Below are 21,443 nucleotides of genomic sequence, written 5' to 3' on the forward strand. Positions count from 1 at the left end.
GGTGGTGGTGCAGTCCTGGAAGCACTTCTCAAGCATCTGCAGCTCCAGGGTTGGTGTAAGGGCATCCCTTTCCAGACCGGCCCCGGGTGGGCTGGCTTCGCTGGCAGCAGCGTGCTAGTCCTGCGTGCGAGGGCAGGAGCTGTTATCGTGCCTCCATCCCAGCCCCGTCGGCTCCTATTCCTCTGGGCGTTGGCCCCAATTATAGCGAATGCTGCTCAAAGTTCAACGTCGTCCTGCTGCTGGCCCCTCGTGGGCGCGAGGAGCCTGGAAGCAGCGTGAGCCTTACCTGCCTCTGCTGCTTCCTTGAGAGCTGGCAGCACGGAGGAGGGCTGCCCGTGCTGTCTGGGGGGTGGAAAGCAGCCGGGATGTGGCAGGGAGCAGGCAGCAGGAGCGGTTCTTTCCCCTCTCATCTCACGAGGCTTTTGCAACTGCAGAAGCACCTCCTGGGTAGGAGAGCGATTACCTGGGGTGAGGGGGGTGGGCTCTCTCCTGGGGGTGAGGTAGCCCAGTGTGGGAGTTGGATAACCTCAGAGCAGATGAATATGGAGAACCGATTCCCACCCTGGCTGGGAGGAGGAACGTGTCTCACTGTCCTGAGCTGATGCGTTTTCCTCTTGCGCCCATCTCACGTGGCACTCGGGCTGGTCTCTTCAGAAAAGAGCTCCCAGATCTCTCGACTGCTTCACCACTGATGCTCCCAGCTCCTCTCCTGGCCTAGTAGCAAAGGGGAGATGGTGGTGCTGAGCAGCTTGGGCGCGTGGGTAGCTGCGATGGGTGGGAGGGAGTGTGTCAAACTGCAAAGACAAGTTTTTCAGACCTGGAAGGGTGGGTCACCGGTCGTGTTTGCATGCTGCTGGCAGGCCCCTTGCCCAGTGGAGTAACACATTCTTGCGAGCATGTTGCTGCATGCAGCACTGCTTGCCATGCCTGGCTCTGGCTGCGGGCAGGCTGACTCGCTCAGGGGGGAGAGATGTCATCCTGCCTCGTGCTAACCAGGGTCTGATGGGAGAGGAGGGGGACAGCCTGGGGGTGCTTCTGGGAGAAATCCTCCCTGATGTGGGGAGGCTGCCTGCTCCCGGCTGGCTTTGTAGCCCTCCTTCCTCTCTGCTTCGCGTTTTTTCCTCTCCTTTTACCTACAGGAGAGAGCTCCCAGGGCCCTGCAGCTCCCCTCCAGAGCACACTGGTGTGGCAAACAGGGAAACCTGCTCTCCCTTGATCTCTGCCCAGTGTCTGTCTCCAGCAGCTGGCTTGGGTGGAAAACCACTTCCCTTCTCCATTCTCCTTCCTTCGGTAGCAAGAGGAGCCGCCCTGGGCAGGGCAGGTCAGTGGGCCTGGGGAGTGAAGCTATGGCAGCTGTCTTATGCTGTGAGGGGATTTTGTGGCTTGGCTTCCCAGGGATGTCCCTGTCCTGCCTTCGGGAGCCTTGGGAACACCACAAAGTGTCGGGCGGCCCTGTGTGTGCCCGTTGGCCGGCAGAGTTATGCAAACAAGCAGACAAGGCGTTTAAGGGGAGGCTGGAGAGTGGCAGTGCACGCTTGCTCGTGGTCTTAGCGAGCAGGTGTTGTGCTGGAGTTACGGTGTTAGTGCCTCCTCAGCTCTGCAGATAACAAGACCATCTTTAGGGCACGGTGGGCATGGCCATGTCCTTGTGGGGTTGGAAAACACCATCTTCCACCCTCTGCTTATAGGATACTCCTAGCCCTGGACAGGAATGTGATACCACCATAGACAAGGAGGCCTCGTATGTGTTCCCCAGAGGCAGGACGGGTGTCTGGTCTCCTGGGTGGACCATGCCAACCTCCTGGCTGGTGCAGATGGCCGAGGCTGGTGGTGGTGGTGCTGGTGCCTGGCGTTCCCAGCCTGGTTCCAGGGTGTCTGCATGTGGGCCGGGTGCGGTGGGGAGCGGCCCTTGGCAGGACGTCGTGTTTAGAAGCTTACGGGAAAGGGAAGTCACGATGTCATCTCCCGTCTGACCAGGAAACGCAGGTTTCCTTCCCTTTGGCTTGCACAGGAGCCTGGGAAGCCGCTTCTCAGCAAGTGGGTTGTGGGAGCAGTAGCCCAATGTGGCACCACAGTTTGGGCAGGGGTGCTGGGTTAGGATGAAGTCCCACTGTCCCTCTGAGCATGGCCTGGCTGTCTTGTTTGTCCCTTGCTGTGTGTGAGCGCTGGCTCATGCCAGCCCGTGCGAGCACCTTGCCTCACCTTGAGTACTAAGGGGAGCTGAAGCACCGTGGGGGACTTGCCGTTACCCTGCCGCAGCCCGTCGGCAGGGCAGCAGCCCCCTTCCCCACCCCCTGCCATGATTCAGTCCCTGGCGCTTGCCTGATGTTTCTCCAGTGGCTTTCCTTCACCCATTCATTACTCCTCTTGGCAGGGCCCTCGAAGTCATCTCTGAGCGCAGACGCACACATGCAATTAGAGAGCAGGGTACCTGATGAGGTCATGCCAAATGGAGCTGGGGTTTTCAGCCCGGCCCCTGGGTGATTCGTGCTGTGACTCAGCCTGCTGTCCGCCCTGCCTGCTTGGGGAGTCTGGGCTGGCTGGGGCAGGGGGGTCCCGCTTCTCCTGGGCAGCTGCCTCTACAAGGGCAGCTTGGCTTAATCTCAGCAGTTCCCTCCTTGCCACTCCTGCGCCAAACATGACTTCGCTGTCTGCCTGTTTGCTCGGCCTGGGGAGGGGAGAGGTGTGTGCTTTGTCTGGCAGAGGAAGGGTGCCCTGCTCTTCCCCCGGAGGGGTGTGGGCAGGGAGACCCTGCGTGGGATTGCTGGGATGGGTGGTGGCCCTGGACTCCCACCCTTCTCCGTATTCCTGGTCATGGTTCCTTGGTGACTTGAATGCTCCTTGCGGGGAAGGTGGATAACGCAGGCTGGCCTCCTGGGCTGGGTGCTCTCTGGATGAGCCCAGTGGCGTGGTTCTCGTGCTGCTGGTGCTGTCATTCCCTGTGCTTCCAGTCCCCTGTGCCTTTGTGCACTGGTTGGAGCAGAGTCAGGGCCAGGCCCTGGGGCCCAGCCTGGCTGCAGGTGTCAGGAGAGGAAATGATCTCAAGTGGCTTCCCTTGATGGATGCGGGTCTGCAGCGAGGGCTCTGTGCTGGCTGCCAGCCTGGCAGTTGTCTTCCCACTCTGCATCCCAGGGGCCGTTCGGGGCAGCAGCTAGCAGCTGATGCCTGCACCCATGGCCCGATGGAGGGAGGCTTGCCTTAATCCTGCTGGGAATGCTGGCCACTGGGCTGCTGCTTCTCTGCTTGGGGGCAGCTGGCAGCAGATGTGAACCCTTGAGGAGCTAAATCTGCCCCTGGGATGGGGTGCCAGAGCGGCTTCGCCCCATCTGCCTTGCCCTCATCCCTCCACTTGGGCTCGGGGGAGGCAGCTCCCGTGGCGCTGCAGCTTCAGATTTAATTGAGGGGACTTTGCTCCCTGGGCTCTGCTAGCACAGCCCTTATCTCTGCAGAGCTGGGCTGGTGTTTGTTTTCACTGCGGGAGAGAGGCAGCTGAATGGGAAAGTTCAGCCTGGCAGCGGGTGGGGGGAGAGACAGGGTGAAGGGCAGGTACGCTGGTATGACTGGAGCCTGGGGTCAGCGCTGACCTTCAGCACAACGCCAGGGGTCCGGCCAAGCCCTGCGGCCATGGGGGCATCTCATGTCCCTCATCAAGGTGTCTGCCCTTCCCTGGGCACAGCAAGGAGCCTGGGAGCTGCCCTGCAATCTTGCCGGCTCACCTGCTGCTGCTTGGGCTGGGGTAGTGGAGCTGGGGGGCTGCTCCCTTCCCCCTCACGGGGCCCAGGAGCCTGCTGGCCGCCGGAGCTCGGCCTGCCCCGGGAATGCTCTGGCCCGGTTCCCAGAATCCGGCGCTGGGTGTTTGTTTGCTGCTGCGCCCCTGAGGTCTGGTGCTACTGTGACAGGAAGCGGGAACGCCGGGGGGAGGGAGGCCGGCCGACTGGGGATGTGTCTGTGAAATCCCTTTGTCCCTGCCGAGCGCTCAGCTGCAAATTCCCACAGAGAAGAGAGAGCCGCCTTTGTGCTGCTGAAGGGCTCCCAACATGTGAATCTCCTGGGCCCAGGGGCTGGGGTGCGAACCGTGGGGCTGGCGCTGGCTTGGTGCGGAGGGGTGGCAGGGACCCCTGCCTTGCTGGGGTGGGGGGGACCCATGCAAGGTCACCCAGCAGGAGTGGGGCTGTTTGGGTGTCCTGGGGCGGCTGGATGCAGTGAGATGTTGCTGGCAGGAAGGCTCTGGCCCCTGCCTGTCCCACTTGGGGACTGCGGGTGGATGGTGTCCGCCTGGAGCCTGGTGGCTTGGCTGCCCTCCTGCTGGGAGGAATGCTTGTCCTTGGAAGCTTGGTCTCCCTTCGACCAGCGCTGGCCGTTCCCTACGGCCGCTGGAGCAGCCAGTGCTTCCCTGGCTGGTGCAGAGGGTCAGCAGCTCTCCCAGCCTGCCTGGAGGCCTCGCGCTGGCCGAGCCGGGAGGGAAGGAGCTCCTCCTGTGCCGGGTCCCGGCCGTGCTTGGGAGAAGGGTGAGTGGCCCCCCTCGTGTGCCTGGGACGACAGCTGCCCCGCAGCCGGATTGCTGGCATTCCAGCAGAACAAGCCCTGCTCTCTGCGGCCGACCCCATGCTGCTCCTTCCTTGTGCTGGCCCTGCTCGGCTGTCCCTCCTTCGTCCCGCTGGGGCAGTGAACGGCCCCGATCTGGTGACCTCAGCTGGGCTGGGGACAGATCCCTCCCCCAGGGGATCGCCCACCGTGGTTTGCGCCCCTGAGCTGTGTCCAGACCCATCCTTCAGACCTGATTGATTGGTATCATGCATTCTCGGGCCCCCTGCCCATGCTGGGGTGGGGGGAACCACACAGCCTGCTTCCTTCCCTCCAGCAGCAGCATGGCCCCACCCTGCCCCTTATCTCTCCTCCTTATCGTCCTCCGCTGGCTGCTGGCCCGCTCCCTTATAAGGTGCGGTGCTGTGTCCCTGCTTGCATCTCCACAGGTAACTCCCCTCTCTGGAGGGAGGCTTTCCCAACGGAGCTACGTGGCCTTCGTCCCTGGCGCTGGGGGCGGCAGGCAAGGTGGAGCAGGTGGCGATCCCGCTGCCGGTCCAACCAGTTGGGTGCGATGGGCGGAGGCGAGCGGCTCCCTTCCCGCTGCCGCCCCAGGCAGCCGCTCCTTGCCGGAGCCCAGCGCCTTGGGCACGGCTCCCCCCCTCGAGAAAGGTGGGGTAGGGCCCGAGGCGGTGCCTGACCTGCCTGCGGGAGCAGCCCTTTTCTGCCCGGGGAGGGCCGGCTGGCTGCCCGCCAGCCTGTCCGAAGTCCGTTGTGCCCGCGCTCTGTAACCCGCCTGTGGGGAGAGCCCTTCCCGGCAGGGCCGGGGGCTGAGAAGATAGCTGAAGCCTTTGGCAGGAGATGGGAGAGCCTCTCCCCTAGAGTGGGTCTGGTGGAGCTTGGGCAGAGCAGGCTGGGGAGCGTAAGCAAGGTGGCTTGCACAACCTGCAATGGAGGATGCATCCGCCCAGGCAGGCGGGTCCCTCCCTGGTGTGCTGGTCTGCGGTGGGAGCTGGCAGCGTGGGGTGTGGGCATGCTCCTGCCTCTGGGGTGGCGGGAGAGAAACAGCCACGGCCAAAACTCTGTTGCCCGCGCAGGGATGTGGGAGCTACTGCCCACTGTCAACTGTCCTGTTCCCCCTGCAGCCTGAGGGCTGTTGTGCTCTCCTGAACTGAACGCAGAAGCAGACGAGATAGGGATGAGCTTGGGCCTGTGGGCTCTCTGCCCAGTACCCTATGAGCTTGCTGCGCCTTGGCTAGCTCTAGTACTTGCCATCTCAGGCAGGCTGAGGTCTAAGGACTGATGTGTGCCTGGACCCTGCACTCAGAGGGGTGGAAAGATGCCAAAGATGTTGGCTCATTTATTTTTTAGCTAATTGAGACTGACCGGAAACCTGTGGTGAATTAGCAAGGCTGTGAACCCATGCAGAGCAAGCAAGTGTAATGCACTGCAGGCGTTCGGACGATTGCAGGCTTGAATTATTGATGGGGTTTCTGTTTGTAAGTGCATCACGATAGGCAACTGGAACCAGGAGAATTTGTTACTTCCTCTCTCTCGAGGATGGGGGATCTGGTGCTGAGAGCTGTCGATGTTTGCTTTTGAAGGGCAGGCAGCCAGATGGCTTTCCTCAGAGTCCCTCGAATTGATAGGGCAAGGTGTATTATGTGAGCGATGTTGCCATTTTTCTTGCCTAGTCGGTGCTGGGGACTGTGCTGGAGCAGGAGCAAGTTCCTCAGGCAGTGCATCCCTCCTTGTCAGCCTGGCGGGTGGGTCTGGTCTGGCCTGGGAGCCCGGGGCTCCTGGTGTCCCCGTGGGGCTCAGCCAGCCCCGGTGCAGGGCTAGGTCCCTCCTGGCTCTGGCCACGGCTGGTGGTGATGAGCTGAAGGAGAAGGGCTGCTTTGCTCGTGCCTCACAGCAGCGGGGGGGGGCTGCGAGGGTTGTCCGGCCACAGCGACAAACCTTGCCACTTGCTTAACAGGTGCCTGCCTGGGGGACACAAGCAAGGAGTGGAGGTGCGGGAGTGGCCAGGACTCGGCAGTCAGAGCCGATGCGACTCTGTCCCCCCCTCCCCGGTGGCAGAGGGCTGTTGGGAGTGAGCACCCGCTGTGTCCCTTAGCAGGGAGCTGGGGCACGGCTGATGTGCCAGAGGTGGTTTCTGACTTTGTAGGTGCTTGGGTTGAACTTGGCCCCAAATCGTCCGTGCTGAGGGAGCAGCCTTAGCTCCAGGGATCCCAGGACCATTGGGCAGTAGCTCTCTGGGGGCTCAGGACTGGAGCAGGCCCTTGAAAAGACCCAAGCAGAGGGTTGCGTGCTGGAGATCCCCTGCGCTGCAGCAGGTGTTGCCTGTCAAGCCTGCTGCCTGTGTCTTATCTGCTGGATCTTGTCCGTTCTCCCTGGCCTGTGGTGTACAATTCCCCACCTGCCAGCTTGGTCTGGGCCCTGGGATTAATCTTTCCATGGCTGATGGGGAAGCACTCCTGATGGGGACCATTCAAGGCTCGAACTCCATCTCCTGGCAGAGGAGGGTGCAGGTGAACTCTAGGTAGGTATGGCTGTGGTTTGGCCCTGGGAATTATTTGTCCAGGCAAAGGATTTGTTCTAGGGGAAGGCAGTCCTCCTGAGAAGCAGGGGCAGGGTCTTTTGGAAAAACGTGCCCTGTCAAAGCTGCTCCCAGTGGAAGGGCTCTGGAGGGCTTGGTTGGGGGTTAGGGTGTCTTCCTGGCTGCTACCAAACCGTTAGTCCAGCCAGGCAGATTACGGTGGGTACCTGCGGAGGGAGGCTCTCTGCATGCAGATTGGCTTGTGGCTGCCTCCTTGCCAGCGAGGGAGCTCTTCTCCGAAGGTATTGTGCATTGGACATCTCGCTGGTGGACCTGCTCTGGCTTCAGGACCTCTGGGCACAGCACACGGTTGTGCTGGCACCTGGAATCTGGGAGATGAGATAAGGTCAGAGGGATTTGGATGTAAAGCTTTCTGGGTAGCGGCATTGGTCCCTGGTGGTCCCCTTTTGCTGATAGCCACAGGGGAAGTGCTCGGGTGCTGCTGCTGCCCTGGGGCAGAAGCTGCTCTGGGTGTGTTTTGTCTTTAGGCTTTTTGTTTTGCCCTGAACCGAGCCAGCTGAAATATTTTTGGCTTGCTGGGGTTTTTAAGTAACGGGTGTGTCAGCGAGTGCTTCTCATGATGAAAAGGCTTTCATGCAGCCGTCCTCAAAGATGGTCAGGGTCTGGCTTTGGAAGAATGCTCTGTAGTTGTATCTTCAGAGGCTGGGGAAGAGGAGGGGGGAATGGGCGCAAAGCGATCCCTGGAATTTCACCCTTGTGGAATCCAGCGTACTTGGCTTTGAGCTGTCACAAGCAGCTCGCTGGCTGGCATGATCAGGCTGCGTAGCCGAGGCTCTGCTCTTCCTTCTCCTCCCTGCCTTGCTTTGAAGATGACCAGTGCCCTGAGCTGGCACCGGGAGGCGGTGAGGGGCTGTGCTGGGCCCAGGGAAGCCCCTGTCCCTGAAATGCTGGTGTGCAAGCCGCCACAGCAGGGATTTGGGGCAGATTCTCCACAGCTGGGAGGGCATAAGGCTGAGTGGCTGTTTGGGGTTTGTGTGTTAGCCAGCTGTAAGGGAATGGCTGTGCTCCAGCCTGGGATGGCGCTGGCGTGTGTCTGTGGGGAGAGCTGGGGACAGTGCTTGCTAACCTCTCTGGCCCTGGCACTGCCTCATGGTAATTATGTCTTTTAGTCCTGGATCGATGAAGACTACGAGATGGCTGGAGCAAGAGCAGAGGGAGGTGGCATGTCCTGATGGTGGAGCCCCCAGGAGGAGAGCTGCGAGAAGCTGCTTGGGCAGCGGGTACCCTGTTCTGCTAGCACCTCTTGCCGGTGATGGAGCCGTGCCTGCTGTTCAGGGCAGGAGTGACAACCATGCATGCAGGGCAGGCTCCAGACACTCAGAGTCACTACCCCGCTGCTTAACGTGGCCTGATCCTTTGGAGGGACCCTCAGGTGGCCGCTCTTGAGCATCAGCCAGTCAGTGTTGATGGTCTGCAGAGCCATGGGCTCCATCTAGCCCTGTCCCTCCTCTGGGGGCTGCCCCGATGTGACAGGCCCACTGAAAGGCCCTCAGCTGCCTCCTGTCCCTGAGGCTTTCTGCTCTGACCTGGTGGCCCAAAGAGGGAGTAGACCTGTGCGTGTCCCTGCACCTCATCCTGCCTGGGCTGGAGGGCATTTGTGAGTGCAAGGGGACAGGGAGAGCTGGCTGGCGAGGGACCTGTCCTGTTCCTTCCCCCCTGCTGTTGTGCTTGCTCCCTGTGGAAAGGACGGGAAGGAAACAGCCTCACAGCTGCTCTGGCCCCTTATCTGGGGCCCTTAATGGCCCTGCAAGTTTCATTGTTAGCTTCCACATTCTCCGGGCCATGTTCCCAGGGGCCGTGCAGAGGTGGGGACCCGGGGCTGGGGAGGCATTGCTGGCCGAAGGAATCTGCTGGGGTTGCTGTCTCTCCTCTGTGCCGTCCCACAGAGGCAAACCCTCCTGGTCTGTGCTCGCTGCTCAGTACCAAGGCTGCTTGCGAGGAAGCGAGCCTGTTCACAAGAGCAGGGGCTCAGCTAAATCTCTCCTTGAAGCCAGCGTGCTGGCTCCATCCTCATGCACCCCAAAAAATCTGCCTCTTCTGCGTAGAGATGGTCGAGGGCAGGCTGGGGAGCTGGTGCATAGCAGCATGGCTGCTTGGGCAAGGTCATGTTGTGGAGGATCCCTTCTCTGTAAGGGAGTGTTCCTGTCTTTAAAAGGGCTTGGTGAAATACCACTCTGGAAATGAATCGCAACAAGCCAATGGGGCTTCTGGCTGGGGTTTTGGATGCTCCAGTTGTGTTGGGTTTCTGAATGGTAGAACCATCCCCATGCCTGCTGGAGAAGTCTTGGATGTGGCAGGGAGATGCTCCCCGCTTTCCTGGGGGAGAGGAGAAGGACCGGCTCAGTGGTCCAGGCTGCCTTTCCCCAGCGCCTGGCTGGCTGCAGCAGCCTCCGTGCAGTAGGACTCCGTGGGACTGGGCCCTGCAGACCTGCTCTGTGTCCGTGTGGACTGACAGTAACCTTCAGTGAGTCCCAGAAGGTGGAGGATCTGTGTCCCTGCTTGAAGTGGGTGGATGCCCACCAAAGATGGGGAGTGTTTGACTCAAGGGTGAGAGTTGGGATGTGTCAGCACTGTTCCGGGAGGCACCAAGCCTCACTTCCAGAGGATCTCTGATGTGAATCTGTGGGGCAGGTGAGACCTTGGAGCAGCAAGGGTCAGAGCCATCCCTGCATTTCCATAGAAGGCTTGGGGAGTCAATCTGTTGAAAAAAGCCTTAGGGCATACCTCTTGCAAGGTGGGAGGAGTGGAAAGCTGCATGCATGAGCCAGGAGTCATGCCTGGGAGCCTCCAAAAGCCTGCTTGGGCTCCTGAGCCAAGAGTGGTGGGACGCATTCCTCCTGGGGTGAGGACTGGCCGGCGAGCATGCCAGCCCACGTTGATCTGGGGCAGGGTGCTGGGAGCTGGAGTGCCATGGAGCACGCGTGTGTGCGTGCCACGGCTTCGTCTCTTGCTAGGCACCACGTGAGCGCAAGTAGAACTGAATTTTTATTGATGAAGGCAGATTACAGGGTGGCGGTGACCAGATGTTCAAATGTGCTGCAGGCAGCCTCCAAAGCACTTGGAAAAAATCCACCCTGCTTTGCTGGGCTCAGTCGTGGTGGTGCCATGGTGTCTGATAAGTGCCACGGCTGCCTGTGTCCAAGGCAAGCTTTGGGGGGGGGCAGAGCCACAAGGAGGAGTGGACTCACTGGCAGTGGGGGGGGGCCTTTCGGTGAGGGTTCGATCTGGATACACTTGAGATAATGTGAGAAATTAATTAAAAAAAACTAAAAAGCCCTGTTCTGAGCTCATCTGAACCAGCATTTGCTGCAGGCTGGGACTGGAGGGGCAGGGCTTCCAGGGAGTTGTGGGGCTGTGGGAGGCAGGTGGGGCCGGGCTCTGCGGGGGGACGGTACTGCTCATCCTTTGTCCCAGGCTGCCGTTACAGCTCTGCCAGGGTGGCGGCGGCACTGGGGGAGCGGGCAGAGGCAATGCTGGAGACCGTGGGAAAGCAGTTTCTGTGCCGGCGCCTGGCTCAAACGAGTCCCCACACGCCTGCCATGACTGCACGGGTTTGGGAAAACCTCTGGCGGGCTTGCCGGGACTCGGCTGGGCTGCGCGGGGGGCGGAGGGCTGAGCCTTTGCTGCTCCTCTCTGCTGTGCCATTCCCCCGTTGGTGGGGAACAGTCAGAGATGCTGGGCTCTCCGGGGAGCTGGGGGGCTGCTGTGGGAACAGCACCGTGTTTGCCACCCCACTGGCCCTCTCCAGATGTGGCTTCATCCCTCAGAGAAGAGGGGGTGGGAGAGAGGAGCCCGTTTCCCTGGTCTGCTGCCTGCCCTACCTTCTGTTTTGAGTTCACTGGTGTGATTTTTGACCTCCTCTCCTGCTGTCCCTGCAGCTCTCTTCCCTCCTGCTTCCTCACTGTGGTGGCTGGGCTATTTCTCCCATGACTCTCTGCGTCTAGACCTGGCTGTCCCGTGCCTTTGCCAATCAAACCCGAACTTCCTCCTCCAACAGGTCTGTATGGAAGAGTATTGCCTTTCTCTATCAAAATATGTTGATTGTGGTGTGCTTGTTCACTGTTCTCTTTTGAGAGGGGATGTTGGAGGGGTCCAAGCCAATGCTTGTCCCTAGATTTGTGGGCTGAGGACCTCCTGGGGTGGCTGTAGCCTTGAGAGCCCTGATGAGAACCTGGAGGGTAGTGAGGTTTTGGCAGCAAAGGGGCTCATGGGGTCCCCTTTAGGGGGAGCCTGTCCCACTTCATCCCCTTTCCTGGGCAGGAAGGAGCTGTGGAGCTGGGGCTGCCTCCCCACCTCTTATCACACCAGGGAGGAGGGAACAGATAAGTGACTCAGCCCTTCCCTGGAGGAAATAATGGGATGTGGGTGACTTCTCATTCTGCGGGAGAGTGTCCTCTGTTCTGCAGCGGGGACATGCCCTCCCCTCCTGCCACCGACTGCGGGCAGCTTTTCCTTTCAGGGGACACTTTCCTGCAGCCTGAGGAGGGCCCTTGTGGGAAGGGGGAACCTCCTCAGCACACAGCAGCCCTTCTGAACCTGGCTCAGCCCCAGCTGTTTGGTGTGATGGAGAGGACCTTCTGTCCCCAGAGTGCCACTTCCCAAAGCTTAAATGCTGGGGCAGGGAGTGTCTGAATCGCACCTGGGGCTGTGCTGCCCTGAGACCCTCTTGCCAGCTCTCTGGTGGTGGGTGGGGATGGGTGTTAATGCCATAAGATAATTTTTTTTTCTTGTTCTGAGTATCTGTCTTAATGAAATCAGTCTCTTCTGACCGCTCTTCTCTCCTCCTTTCCTCCCCCAAATCATGTGCAGTGAAGAGAGGGGCTCCTGCCCTTCTAGGTCACTTTTCTGCCCCTCACCTTGACACCAAGCCGCCTCCGCTTGTGCCTCCCTGTGCCCTCCACCCCTGCCCTGCCCATCCTGGGCACCTATCACCCATGGACGACTCGGAAGTGGAGTCGACCGCCAGCATCCTTGCCTCTGTCAAGGAGCAGGAGGCACAGTTCGAGAAGCTGACCCGGGCGCTTGAGGAGGAGCGGCGCCATGTCTCAGCCCAACTGGAACGAGTCCGGGTCTCCCCACAGGACGCTGGCCCGGGCTTGGCCAATGGCACTCTCACCCGGCGGCACCAGGTAAAAACCCCCCTCGGCAGAGGTGGGTGCGGAGGCTCCCGGAGCCCCCGTCCATGTCAGTCCTGCCTCGGTGGGGGCAGCGCCGGCCTGGCTCCCTTCCTTTGGCCCTCCTTGGGTACGTGAGGTGGAGGAGGGCTAGGCTGGTCTTGTAACGCTGATGGTGCTGTGTGTGCGCTGGGGCTGAAGGTGGTCTGGGGATGTGCAAACCTAAGGGCCTTCTGGGGAGGAGCAGCCAGTCTGGAGGGTCTTGCTACCAGGTCAGCTCTGGTTTGGTTTTGTCAAGGTTGGAGGCTGTCTCTATTCAGTACTTGGGCGTCTTTGCTCCCCATCCCACTCAGCTTCTTGGAAGGTGGCTGAAATGCAAGGGTTGGTGTATAGCGCTGTGTGCGTGTGTGTCTTCCTCTCGTGATGATGGGCAAGTCCCAGGAGTCTCAACCTATCCCCCAAACAGCCAAACCAGGGCTGGGAGAGATCCCTTTTCTCTACAGGGCTGGAAATGTTGTTTCATCTGCCTTGGCTTGAGGTCTCTCTCCTGTTCTCATTTTCCCAGGCTCTGTTTTGGGCAGGGGTGCTCAGAGGGCTGGTGTGTGGTGTTGTGCAGGAGGCAGATGACTTTCCAGCTGTGGAAGGTGGTGGTGCTAGGAGAGATGTGTGTGTCGGGGAGGGTGGGGGAGTGCAAGAGAGTCAAATGGTGGCACTCTACAATCAGCCGCCGAGCATCCACGCTGTTCCCTGACAGTCCTGGGAGGCCTCTGGGATGTTGCTTGTGGTTCCTATGTGAGAAGATGTGGAAGGTCTCCAGGGCCATGCTGAGGAGCAGGGAAGGGTCTCGGCCATTCCATCAGGAGTGTGTGGGCACCATGGGAGAGCTGGGATGTCTGGAGCGGGGCTGAATGGTGCGTCCTCCAGCTCTTCCTCAGCTGGAATGGGGGGTGGTTTGCTGCATGTTGCACAGACCCCTGGGGAGCGTGCTCCTCTCCTGGGAGTGACACATGGAGCGTGCATTGGGTGCCTGTTGGGTGCAGGGGGCCTGGCAGGGAAGGGGGGATGGATATATGGGATCCCAGCAGTGGGAGATCAGCCTAAAAACAGGCCTGCTGTGGTGCTGTGCATTTCAGAACGGCCGTTTCTTGGGCGATGCTGACCTGGAAAGGCAGAAATATCCAGATCTGAAGCTCAACGGGCCACAGGTAAGGGGAGCGTAGCCCTCTGGCTGTGGGCAACCTGCTTGCTGGGTGGGGGTGCAGGGGCAGGGCTCTGTGGCTGGGAGGGGAGGACTTGTGTTTCTAATGTGTCTGCCCTGGTTTGAAGGGGCTTTGGGTGTGAAGTTGTTAGTACTTACGTCCTCCCGTGCAAGAGGATATCAAGGGATACCTCCCCACGAGGCGAGATCTCTTGGCTGGCTGACTCCAGGGAGGCCCATGTTTGCCGTGGGAGGCTGACTGCCTGTCCCTTGCTCCCCTCAGGACCACAGCCACCTCTTGTATAGCACAATCCCCAGGATGCAGGACCCAGGCCAGATAGTGGAGGAGACATACACCATGGAGGAGGACCCAGAAGGGGCCATGTCAGTCGTGTCCGTGGAGACATCGGATGATGGCACAACCCGGCGTACAGAGACCACGGTATGGGCCTGGGGAGAGCACGGAGGAACAGGGCTCTGGCCAGGGACCCTGATGGCTGGGGTGCTACAGCCGTGATGTCTGCCAGCTTGCTGTGCTGTGAGCTGAAACAGAGTGTGAAATCTGCCTGGAGTAAGGTGCTGGGCTGGATGGGGAATCTGGGGACACAAAGTGTGGTGGATTTCCTGATGGGAGTGTGTCCTGCATCTGTCCTTCTAGGTGAAGAAAGTGGTGAAGACTGTGACCACTCGGACGGTGCAGCAGGTGCCGGTGGGGCCTGATGGGTTACCTTTGGAAACGTCCCCTGTCACCAGCAGCTATGTCCAGACCATGGACAGGAACTTCCGCAAGAATGGCAACGGGGGCCCTGGCAGCTACCTGAGCCAGCCAGGCACAGCCACCCTCCCTCGTAACTATCACTACCCTGATGGCTACGGTCGCCCCTACGAGGATGGCTACCCGGGCAGCGATCACAGCTACGGCAGCCTGTCCCGTGTCACCCGCATTGACGAGCGCTACCGCCCCTCCATGGACACCTATCGGGCCCCCAGCCGTCAGGACATCTACGGCCCCCAGCCTCAAGTGCGTGTCGGGGGCAGCAACATGGACCTCAACCACTTCCACCCTGAGCCGTATGGCCTGGAGGACGACCAGCGCAGCGTGGGTTTTGAAGATGTGGACTACGGGCTTATGTCTGACTACGGCACAGCCAGGCGGGCAGGGACCCCCTCTGATCCTCGACGGCGGCTCAGGTACGCGGCAGGAGGTACTGGGGCAGGGAATGCTATGGGGTCCCTCTAACTTCATCCTCTTCAGCGGAAGGAGGACTGCAGAGACAATACCAGCAGCTGAGTCATGGTCTCATGCAGGAGAAAACTTGCATCCGCTTCTAATTGTCTGCTTAATTGGTGGTTAAAACTTAGTGCTAATTGAGCTGGTCGTCCTGCAGCAAGGAGTTCCACTGGGCGGTTGGATGTAGCTCCAGGCCCTTTCCTATCTGTGCTGCCAGTTCTGCTAGTGGGACGCAGGCTCGTCAGCACCCCAGCCTGGCTTATCCTGCTGGGAACTGTGCCTGACGCGGGTGTGCGGCACAGCCCCGCGTCCAAAGTAGCAGGAGCCTCGTGACCGCGCTCTCGCCGACCTGAGAGCAGCCCTGGGGAGGAGTGCTGAGCCCAGGCTGGGGTGAGCGAGGCTCAGCCCTGCAGCGCCCCGGGGAGCGTTCCTGCCACACGGCTCTCCTGCAGGACAGGGCTGGAGAAGCTGCTCAACCAGTTTGGCAGTAGCAGCTTCTCCCCCTGTTTGTGGGTGATGATCGGCGGCTCCTCCAGCCTGACTGTGCTGAGCAACTGCCCCACCAGGCTGCTGCCGCCACCCTTGGGCAGCCAGAGCAGGGTCTTGGTGGTCCTTTAACTGCCCTGCCAGGTATGCAGCTGGGCTTTCTGGGACGTTACACGCCTGAGGCCATGACTCCTGTGGACTTTCGTCTTGTGCACAAACACTGCTGCTGCCTGCTTAAGCCTCTCAGCCTGCTCTGCTTGCTGCCTGGGCTGTCAAGCGGGGTTTGGGGAGGTGCTGAGGTAGGAATGGAGCGAGGGGCTGAGCCTGGGTCCCAGACATGGGGATGGGGCAGTGCCAGCAGGCTAGGATGGATGTACATCTCCTGAGTGTCCCAGGGTGGGACAGGTAAGGCTGAGCACAGGCTGCTGAAGCTCCTAGAGCATAAAACAGAGGCAGGAGGGAAAGACCCAAGGGAAAGAAGGCTCTTGCTAGCCCCTGCGGGAGATCTGCCTGTCTCAAGGCACGTACTGTAAATCCACAGTAGCTCCTGACTGCTGAAGGGACCAAAGGAGGATCTTTGTCCTTTTGGTTTGTGCCAGCACAAGTGTTTCTGTTGCTGTGCTGAACCAGTCAGGGCAGTTGTTCACCCAGATTGATTTCCCCAGCCCGCCTCGCCTCGTGAAGCTCATGCCAGCTAGAGGAGGGCAGGCAAAGCCGCTTCCCCTGCTGCCTGCACAGACTCAAGCAGCCTGCAAGAAGCCAGCATTAATAGTTTTGAGCATGTGGCCATCATGGGTACCCCCTTGGTGAGCAGCTTGGGCAGAAGGGGTTAAGCAGGCACGTTTGACCATAGCTGCTTCGCTCCAGCCTGGGGCTGTGGAGGGAGCTAACGCCAGCCAAGACAGAAGGCTCTGGCTTGCAAACCTTCCCTGGGTTCATGTCCTGGCCAGCATGTGGGGGCAGGAGCCCTCCCTAGATGGCCTAGTATGAACTGCTTGGCCTTTGAGACGGGGAGTCCTCTCTGCTGGGCTAGATGGTGTCTGTGCTCCTTCTGCCCCTCCAGATGCTGGAGGACAAGGAGCTACAGGAGCCAGGAGCTGCAACTGGGTGGGAGACAGGGGACTTGGGTCACAACAGAGGGAGAAGGTCCTGCTTCCAAGCACGGCCAAGGAGCAGGCCTGGTGGAGCTGTCACCTTGTTCTGCAGGGATGGTGCAGGATATGGAAGAGGGGTTGGTGCAGCCCACGATCAGGCTTTCCCTCCCTAGGCAGACCGATAAAGATCGCAGCAATCTGTGGAATCCAGGCACTGTTGAGCTTGGCTTATCCCCTGCCTTCTCAGTTACCATCTGAGCTCAGCTGCCTGGCTTGCAGGAATGGGAACAGGCGAGATCAGCGTCCCCCCTGCCTCAGAGATGTTTGTCTTGAGCAGGGGCCTGGCTGTTAATGACTTCCTTCAGGGAGGCAGCTTGCCAGGCACTCGGGAGATGGAGGAGCGCGTTGGGCCGAGATGCAGCGTGTGCTGGCTGCCATTGGCCGCAAAGAGCACGAGTCTCCTCTCCTGTGGGTCTTCCTGAGCTCCCTCCCTGCAGGGGAGGAGGGAAGGGGGGTCCTGCGGCAGCAGCAGGGTGTGCTCCCCTCTTCCTGCCAGCCCCGTCTCACCTGGAGGGGCAGGGGGGAGCCAGCTGAATGACCCTCGTGGCTGGGCAGGAGCTCCCTTTTGGGGCACACCAGTCTTGGCATGGGAGCGAGGTCAGCTGCTGGCCGTGGTGACAAGCATCAAGTGGCTTGTTTGCAGCGCTGGCACTTGGCTGGATCTTGCTCCTGCCTTGTCCTGCTGCAGGGATGGTGTTGGTGGTCAGCGTGGTGCACTGAACGCTGCGTGTCGCAGCAGCCCGGAGTGACTCCCTGGAGCGGCTGGCCTCCTTGGCACCTCTTAGTAGCCAGGCCACGTGGCGAGCAGCATGTTTCGCTGTTGGGACATGCTGAAAGCCAACCTCGTGGCCCGCTGCCACCATCAGCAGTGGTGCTGTGCAGGCAGCTGTGCACCAGCACCTGAGGGGATGTGGCTGTGAACGGGCTGCCGCCTGGAGCCGATGGTTTCGGCAAGTCCTGTACCAGCGGCCGTAGGGGAAGCGGCAGCATAAGGAGCAGAACCTGCTGCTGTCTTTTGTTGCAATTTCCCCTGCCTGCTCAGGGGCAGGGGGGCTGCCTGCACCTGATTTGGGAGCTCAGAAGGTGGCTGGGGCAGATGTGAGCCAGAGGATGCTACCTCATCTTGGACCCTGGTTGTGCATCCGCAGTGCCCTGGCACAGCAGGGGTGACAGCAGTGGTCAGGACCCTCCATTTAAGTGTGAGGTCCCATCCCCTTCTGTTGGAAATCACTGAATTCCTCTGCCTGGGTGGGGGAAGGATTCTATTGCCAGTGACTGCAAAAATAGGGTGAGAATCTGGGACTTTGTGTGGTGTATGTTCTGGGGGTGTTAAATGCAGCAGTGCAACTTAAGCATATCGCTGGGCACCTGCAGGTAGAAGTTTGACCCCCCTGCATCCTGGGTAAAAATCTTTGTTCTAGCCCTGATGCTTTAAAATAATGGCAGTGGCTTGGTCTGGCAGCAGCTCGCGTGTCCTGGGCTGCTGCGGGGCAGCTGGGGCGGCGGGGTGCAGCGTTGGATACAGCCAGAGGCTGCAGCAGAGAACTGGACGGCCTGAAACTGGACTCTGGGCGCTTGCTGTGCCTGGGCAGTGCTGGTCTAACTGGCCTGGGGAGCTCCTCCGGGACGCGCTCTCCCCGCAGTCTGTTGCGGTATGAACTTGCCCTCTAGTGGCTGCGGGCCCGAAGGGGTTTTGTGCCTCTGGGGCCAGCGCCCGCCTCTGTGGAGGTTATCCAGAGAGCAGGATTCAGCCTCTGACCCTAAGCTAAAGCCAGTGGGTGGTGGGCAGGGACTGGAATAGCTGTTGAGGCTGCCTTCTCCTGGGGAACAACCGCCTGCTTGCTCAGCAGGTCTGGGGACACGTGGAGGGCGGCTCCTGCAGCCACGGACTCCAGCTGGACCCTATGTGGGGAGCAGGAAGGTGCCCTGACACCGCTCTGCCGCCAGATTCCCAGCCCTTGATGGGGCTCTGCCGCCAGATTCCCAGCCCTTGATGGGGCTCTGCCGCCAGATTCCCAGCCCTTGATGGGGCTCTGCCGCCAGATTCCCAGCCCTTGATGGGGCTCTGCCGCCAGATTCCCAGCCCTTGATGGGGCTCTGCCGCCAGATTCCCAGCCCTTGATGGGGCTCTGCCGCCAGATTCCCAGCCCTTGATGGGGCTCTGCCGCCAGATTCCCAGCCCTTGATGGGGCTCTGCCCGGTGCACTCCAGCAGGGTAGTGGCGACTAGACGCTGTGTGCACTTCAGCCTATCTTCTGGTGTGTGGGAGGGAGCACAGCATCCCCCCCAGGTGTAGGGCCCGTGCTGATGGCTGCTGTCTTCTCTCCTAGGAGTTATGAAGACATGCTGGTGGATGAAGTGGCCCCTGACCGGTACTACTGGGCCCCCCTGGCTCAGCACGAGCGGGGTAGCTTGGCTAGTCTGGACAGCCTGCGGAAGGGCGGTCCGGTCCCAGGTAACTGGCGCCAGCCAGAACTGCCGGAGGTAATAGCCATGCTGAGCTTCCGGCTGGATGCCGTCAAGTCCAACGCAGCTGCCTACCTGCAGCACCTCTGCTACCGTAACGACAAGGTGAAGACAGAGGTGCGCAAGCTAAAGGGTATTCCTGTGCTGGTGGGACTGCTAGACCACCCCAAGAAAGAGGTACACTACGGTGCCTGTGGAGCCCTCAAGAACATTTCCTTCGGCAAGGACCAAGACAATAAGATTGCCATCAAGAACTGTGATGGGGTACCTGCTCTGGTGCGTCTGTTGCGGAAGGCCCATGACATGGACCTCACGGAGGTCATCACAGGTAATGGCTCCAGGGAGGGGAGGAGAGGCTAATCCCTTGGGTGAGGGATGCACAGTGCAGGTTTTTAAGCCCCCATCGTCTGATCACCTCCTGCTTGTGGCATTACAGGAACACTGTGGAACCTGTCCTCGCACGACTCCATCAAGATGGCCATCGTGGATCATGCACTACATGCCCTGACCGATGAGGTTGTCATTCCCCGCTCAGGCTGGGAGCGGGAGCCCAATGAGGATTCCAAACCCCGCCATATCGAGTGGGAGTCAGTGCTCACCAACACCGCTGGCTGCCTTAGGTACAGCAGGGGGGCTACCAGCTGCTGGCAGAGAGCTGGTGTGGGTTGGGGCCGCTGTAACGCTCCTTCCTGGCTGCTCCTGCTAGTTTTCTGGGACTGCCAAAAGGAGGTCTGCAGAGGAGCTGCTCTACTAGGACAGCTACTGGTGATCCTAGTCCTTGATTTTGGAGGTGTTCCTCTCAGCGGAGGGGAGCTGCAGGAGTCTTTCTCGGGTTTGAGCTCTGCTGGGTGTGGGCTGTTCCTTGCCTGCCCTCAGCCGTCTCTCCCATGATGGTCCTCTCCTGCCTGCCAGGAACGTGAGCTCAGAGCGGAGCGAGGCCCGTCGGAAGCTGCGGGAATGTGACGGGCTGGTGGATGCCCTGATCTACATCATCCAGTCTGAGATCGGCCAGAAGGACTCGGACAGCAAGGTACCGCAATAGGGGTGTTGTTCGGGCACACGTAGAGCTTTGCTCTTGTCAGCGAGCTGCAGCAGTGCTCTGCTGGTCATGGTGGCTGAAGCTGGATTCATCCCAAGACGGATAAAGAATGCGTGAGGGGAATCTTCACCAGGGAGGGCTTTGGTCTGACAGGACCAGCTTGGGAAAACTCAGTCCAGGCTCGTGCTTTTCCACAGTCTCCACTTGGGAAGAGAGCTTGCGTGGCGTGTGACCTGGGTACCGTTTGACCGGGAGGTGTCAGGCACTCGGCCTGCAGTAGGAACGTTGGCCCTCCCAACAGGGATCTAGTGGTGGTGTCACTCATCCCCACGTGGGTATCTCCTAGCTCGGGGCTCCCTGACCTGCCTTGATGAGGCATTGGCTTGAATTTTCCTTGTGATTTTCCTTGGACCTGCTTGTGCTTATGGCAGAGAGATTCTTGACCCAGAGTGCAGTCATCCCAGCAGAGCTGGCCATGCCTGCTTTGGGATGGGCTATGCTCCAGCTGAGGTGGAGTTCCACATCCCCCTGGTTCCAGTTCAGCCCCCCCTTGGCCTGGCTCTGGGTTGCAGACTGTGGTGGGGCCCCTGCTTAGAGACACGGGGTGGGCACGTGCTGCTCTGAGTCAACCTGTCTGCCTTTCTCTCTAGCTGGTGGAGAACTGTGTGTGCCTGCTGAGAAACTTGTCCTACCAAGTGCACCGTGAGATCCCCCACGCTGAGCGCTACCAGGAGACACCTCCGGCCCCTGCCAGCAATGCTGGGCCCCATGCTGCGAGCTGCTTTGGCGCCAAGAAGGGCAAAGGTTCGTTGGGTGGCAGCAGCATGGAGGGAGGTGGGATAAAGACAGATCTACTAGAGTGGAGCTTGAGGGTGGTCGGGGGTCTCTGTGCTCGTACTCTGGCATCTCTTGTGTGAAGGCTAAGCTGCAGCTTTCTCTGGAGACGCAGTGGTCCGTGCCTCCCCTGGCTTTGGGAGCTACTGCTTGGCTTACCCAAAGCATTTGACACAAGCTAATGGTGGGTTTCTGTGGTGGTGGGATGGTGATGGATAGAAGTCCACTAACTCCACACCTTCCCTTTTCTCCCGTGTTGCCCCTTCCCCTTCCCTTTGCTTTCTTGCCAAATGATCTACCTCATGATGCTGTCGGCACTTCTCTCCTCCTGCCTCCCCTCTCTCCTGTCCTTCTCTCCGCTTCGCCAATAGACGAATGGTTCTCCAGAGGTGAGTGTGCTCTTGGTTTTAATTTTTCCGTGGTTTGATTGGGTGCTCTCTCTAGCTCTCTGTGTTCCCCCCAGCTGGGCACGTACTGCCTGCAGTGTGGCTAATGCCCTTGACATTTCCTCCTGGGACATGCTGGTAGCTTAGCTTCAGCTCATCTCTGGGCTTGTTCTTGTAGCAAGTGGCAAAGAGCTGTTGGGCTGAGATGGGTGGAGAGAGGTATCTTATGCCTCTCTGCTTGCCCTTTGAAGGTAAAAAGCTCCCGGAAGACCCTGGTGCTGATACAGTGGATTTTCCCAAAAGAACAACTCCAGCCAAAGGTATGTTCCTCTGTGTTTTTGTGTGGGGCTGCTTCTCCACAAGCAGTCCAGGAGAGGAGAGAGTAGAGCTG

The 21,443-nt window shown here is 59.9% G+C and overlaps 1 protein-coding gene across 7 annotated transcripts in view; it reads left to right on the top strand.

The window, feature by feature from the left end:
- The window catches only part of CTNND1 (catenin delta 1), a 32,225-nt gene that overhangs the window by 4,392 nt on the left and 6,390 nt on the right, over positions 1-21,443 (top strand). For 5 of the 7 annotated variants that reach the window (XM_075755719.1, XM_075755720.1, XM_075755718.1 and 2 more), the window contains exons 2-12: positions 11,023-11,141; positions 11,954-12,273; positions 13,392-13,463; positions 13,740-13,898; positions 14,115-14,647; positions 18,658-19,121; positions 19,230-19,413; positions 19,706-19,823; positions 20,483-20,636; positions 21,038-21,055; positions 21,304-21,372. In XM_075755719.1, the coding sequence (XP_075611834.1) occupies positions 12,079-12,273; positions 13,392-13,463; positions 13,740-13,898; positions 14,115-14,647; positions 18,658-19,121; positions 19,230-19,413; positions 19,706-19,823; positions 20,483-20,636; positions 21,038-21,055; positions 21,304-21,372 (1,966 nt within the window). In that variant the 5' untranslated portion in view covers positions 11,023-11,141; positions 11,954-12,078. The remainder of the gene's footprint in view (positions 1-11,022; positions 11,142-11,953; positions 12,274-13,391; positions 13,464-13,739; positions 13,899-14,114; positions 14,648-18,657; positions 19,122-19,229; positions 19,414-19,705; positions 19,824-20,482; positions 20,637-21,037; positions 21,056-21,303; positions 21,373-21,443) is intronic. The other 2 variants (XM_075755721.1, XM_075755724.1) reach the window with 2 other exon arrangements.

This window comes from Balearica regulorum, chromosome 5 (assembly GCF_011004875.1).
Source record: "Balearica regulorum gibbericeps isolate bBalReg1 chromosome 5, bBalReg1.pri, whole genome shotgun sequence".
Classification (NCBI taxonomy): domain Eukaryota; kingdom Metazoa; phylum Chordata; class Aves; order Gruiformes; family Gruidae; genus Balearica; species Balearica regulorum.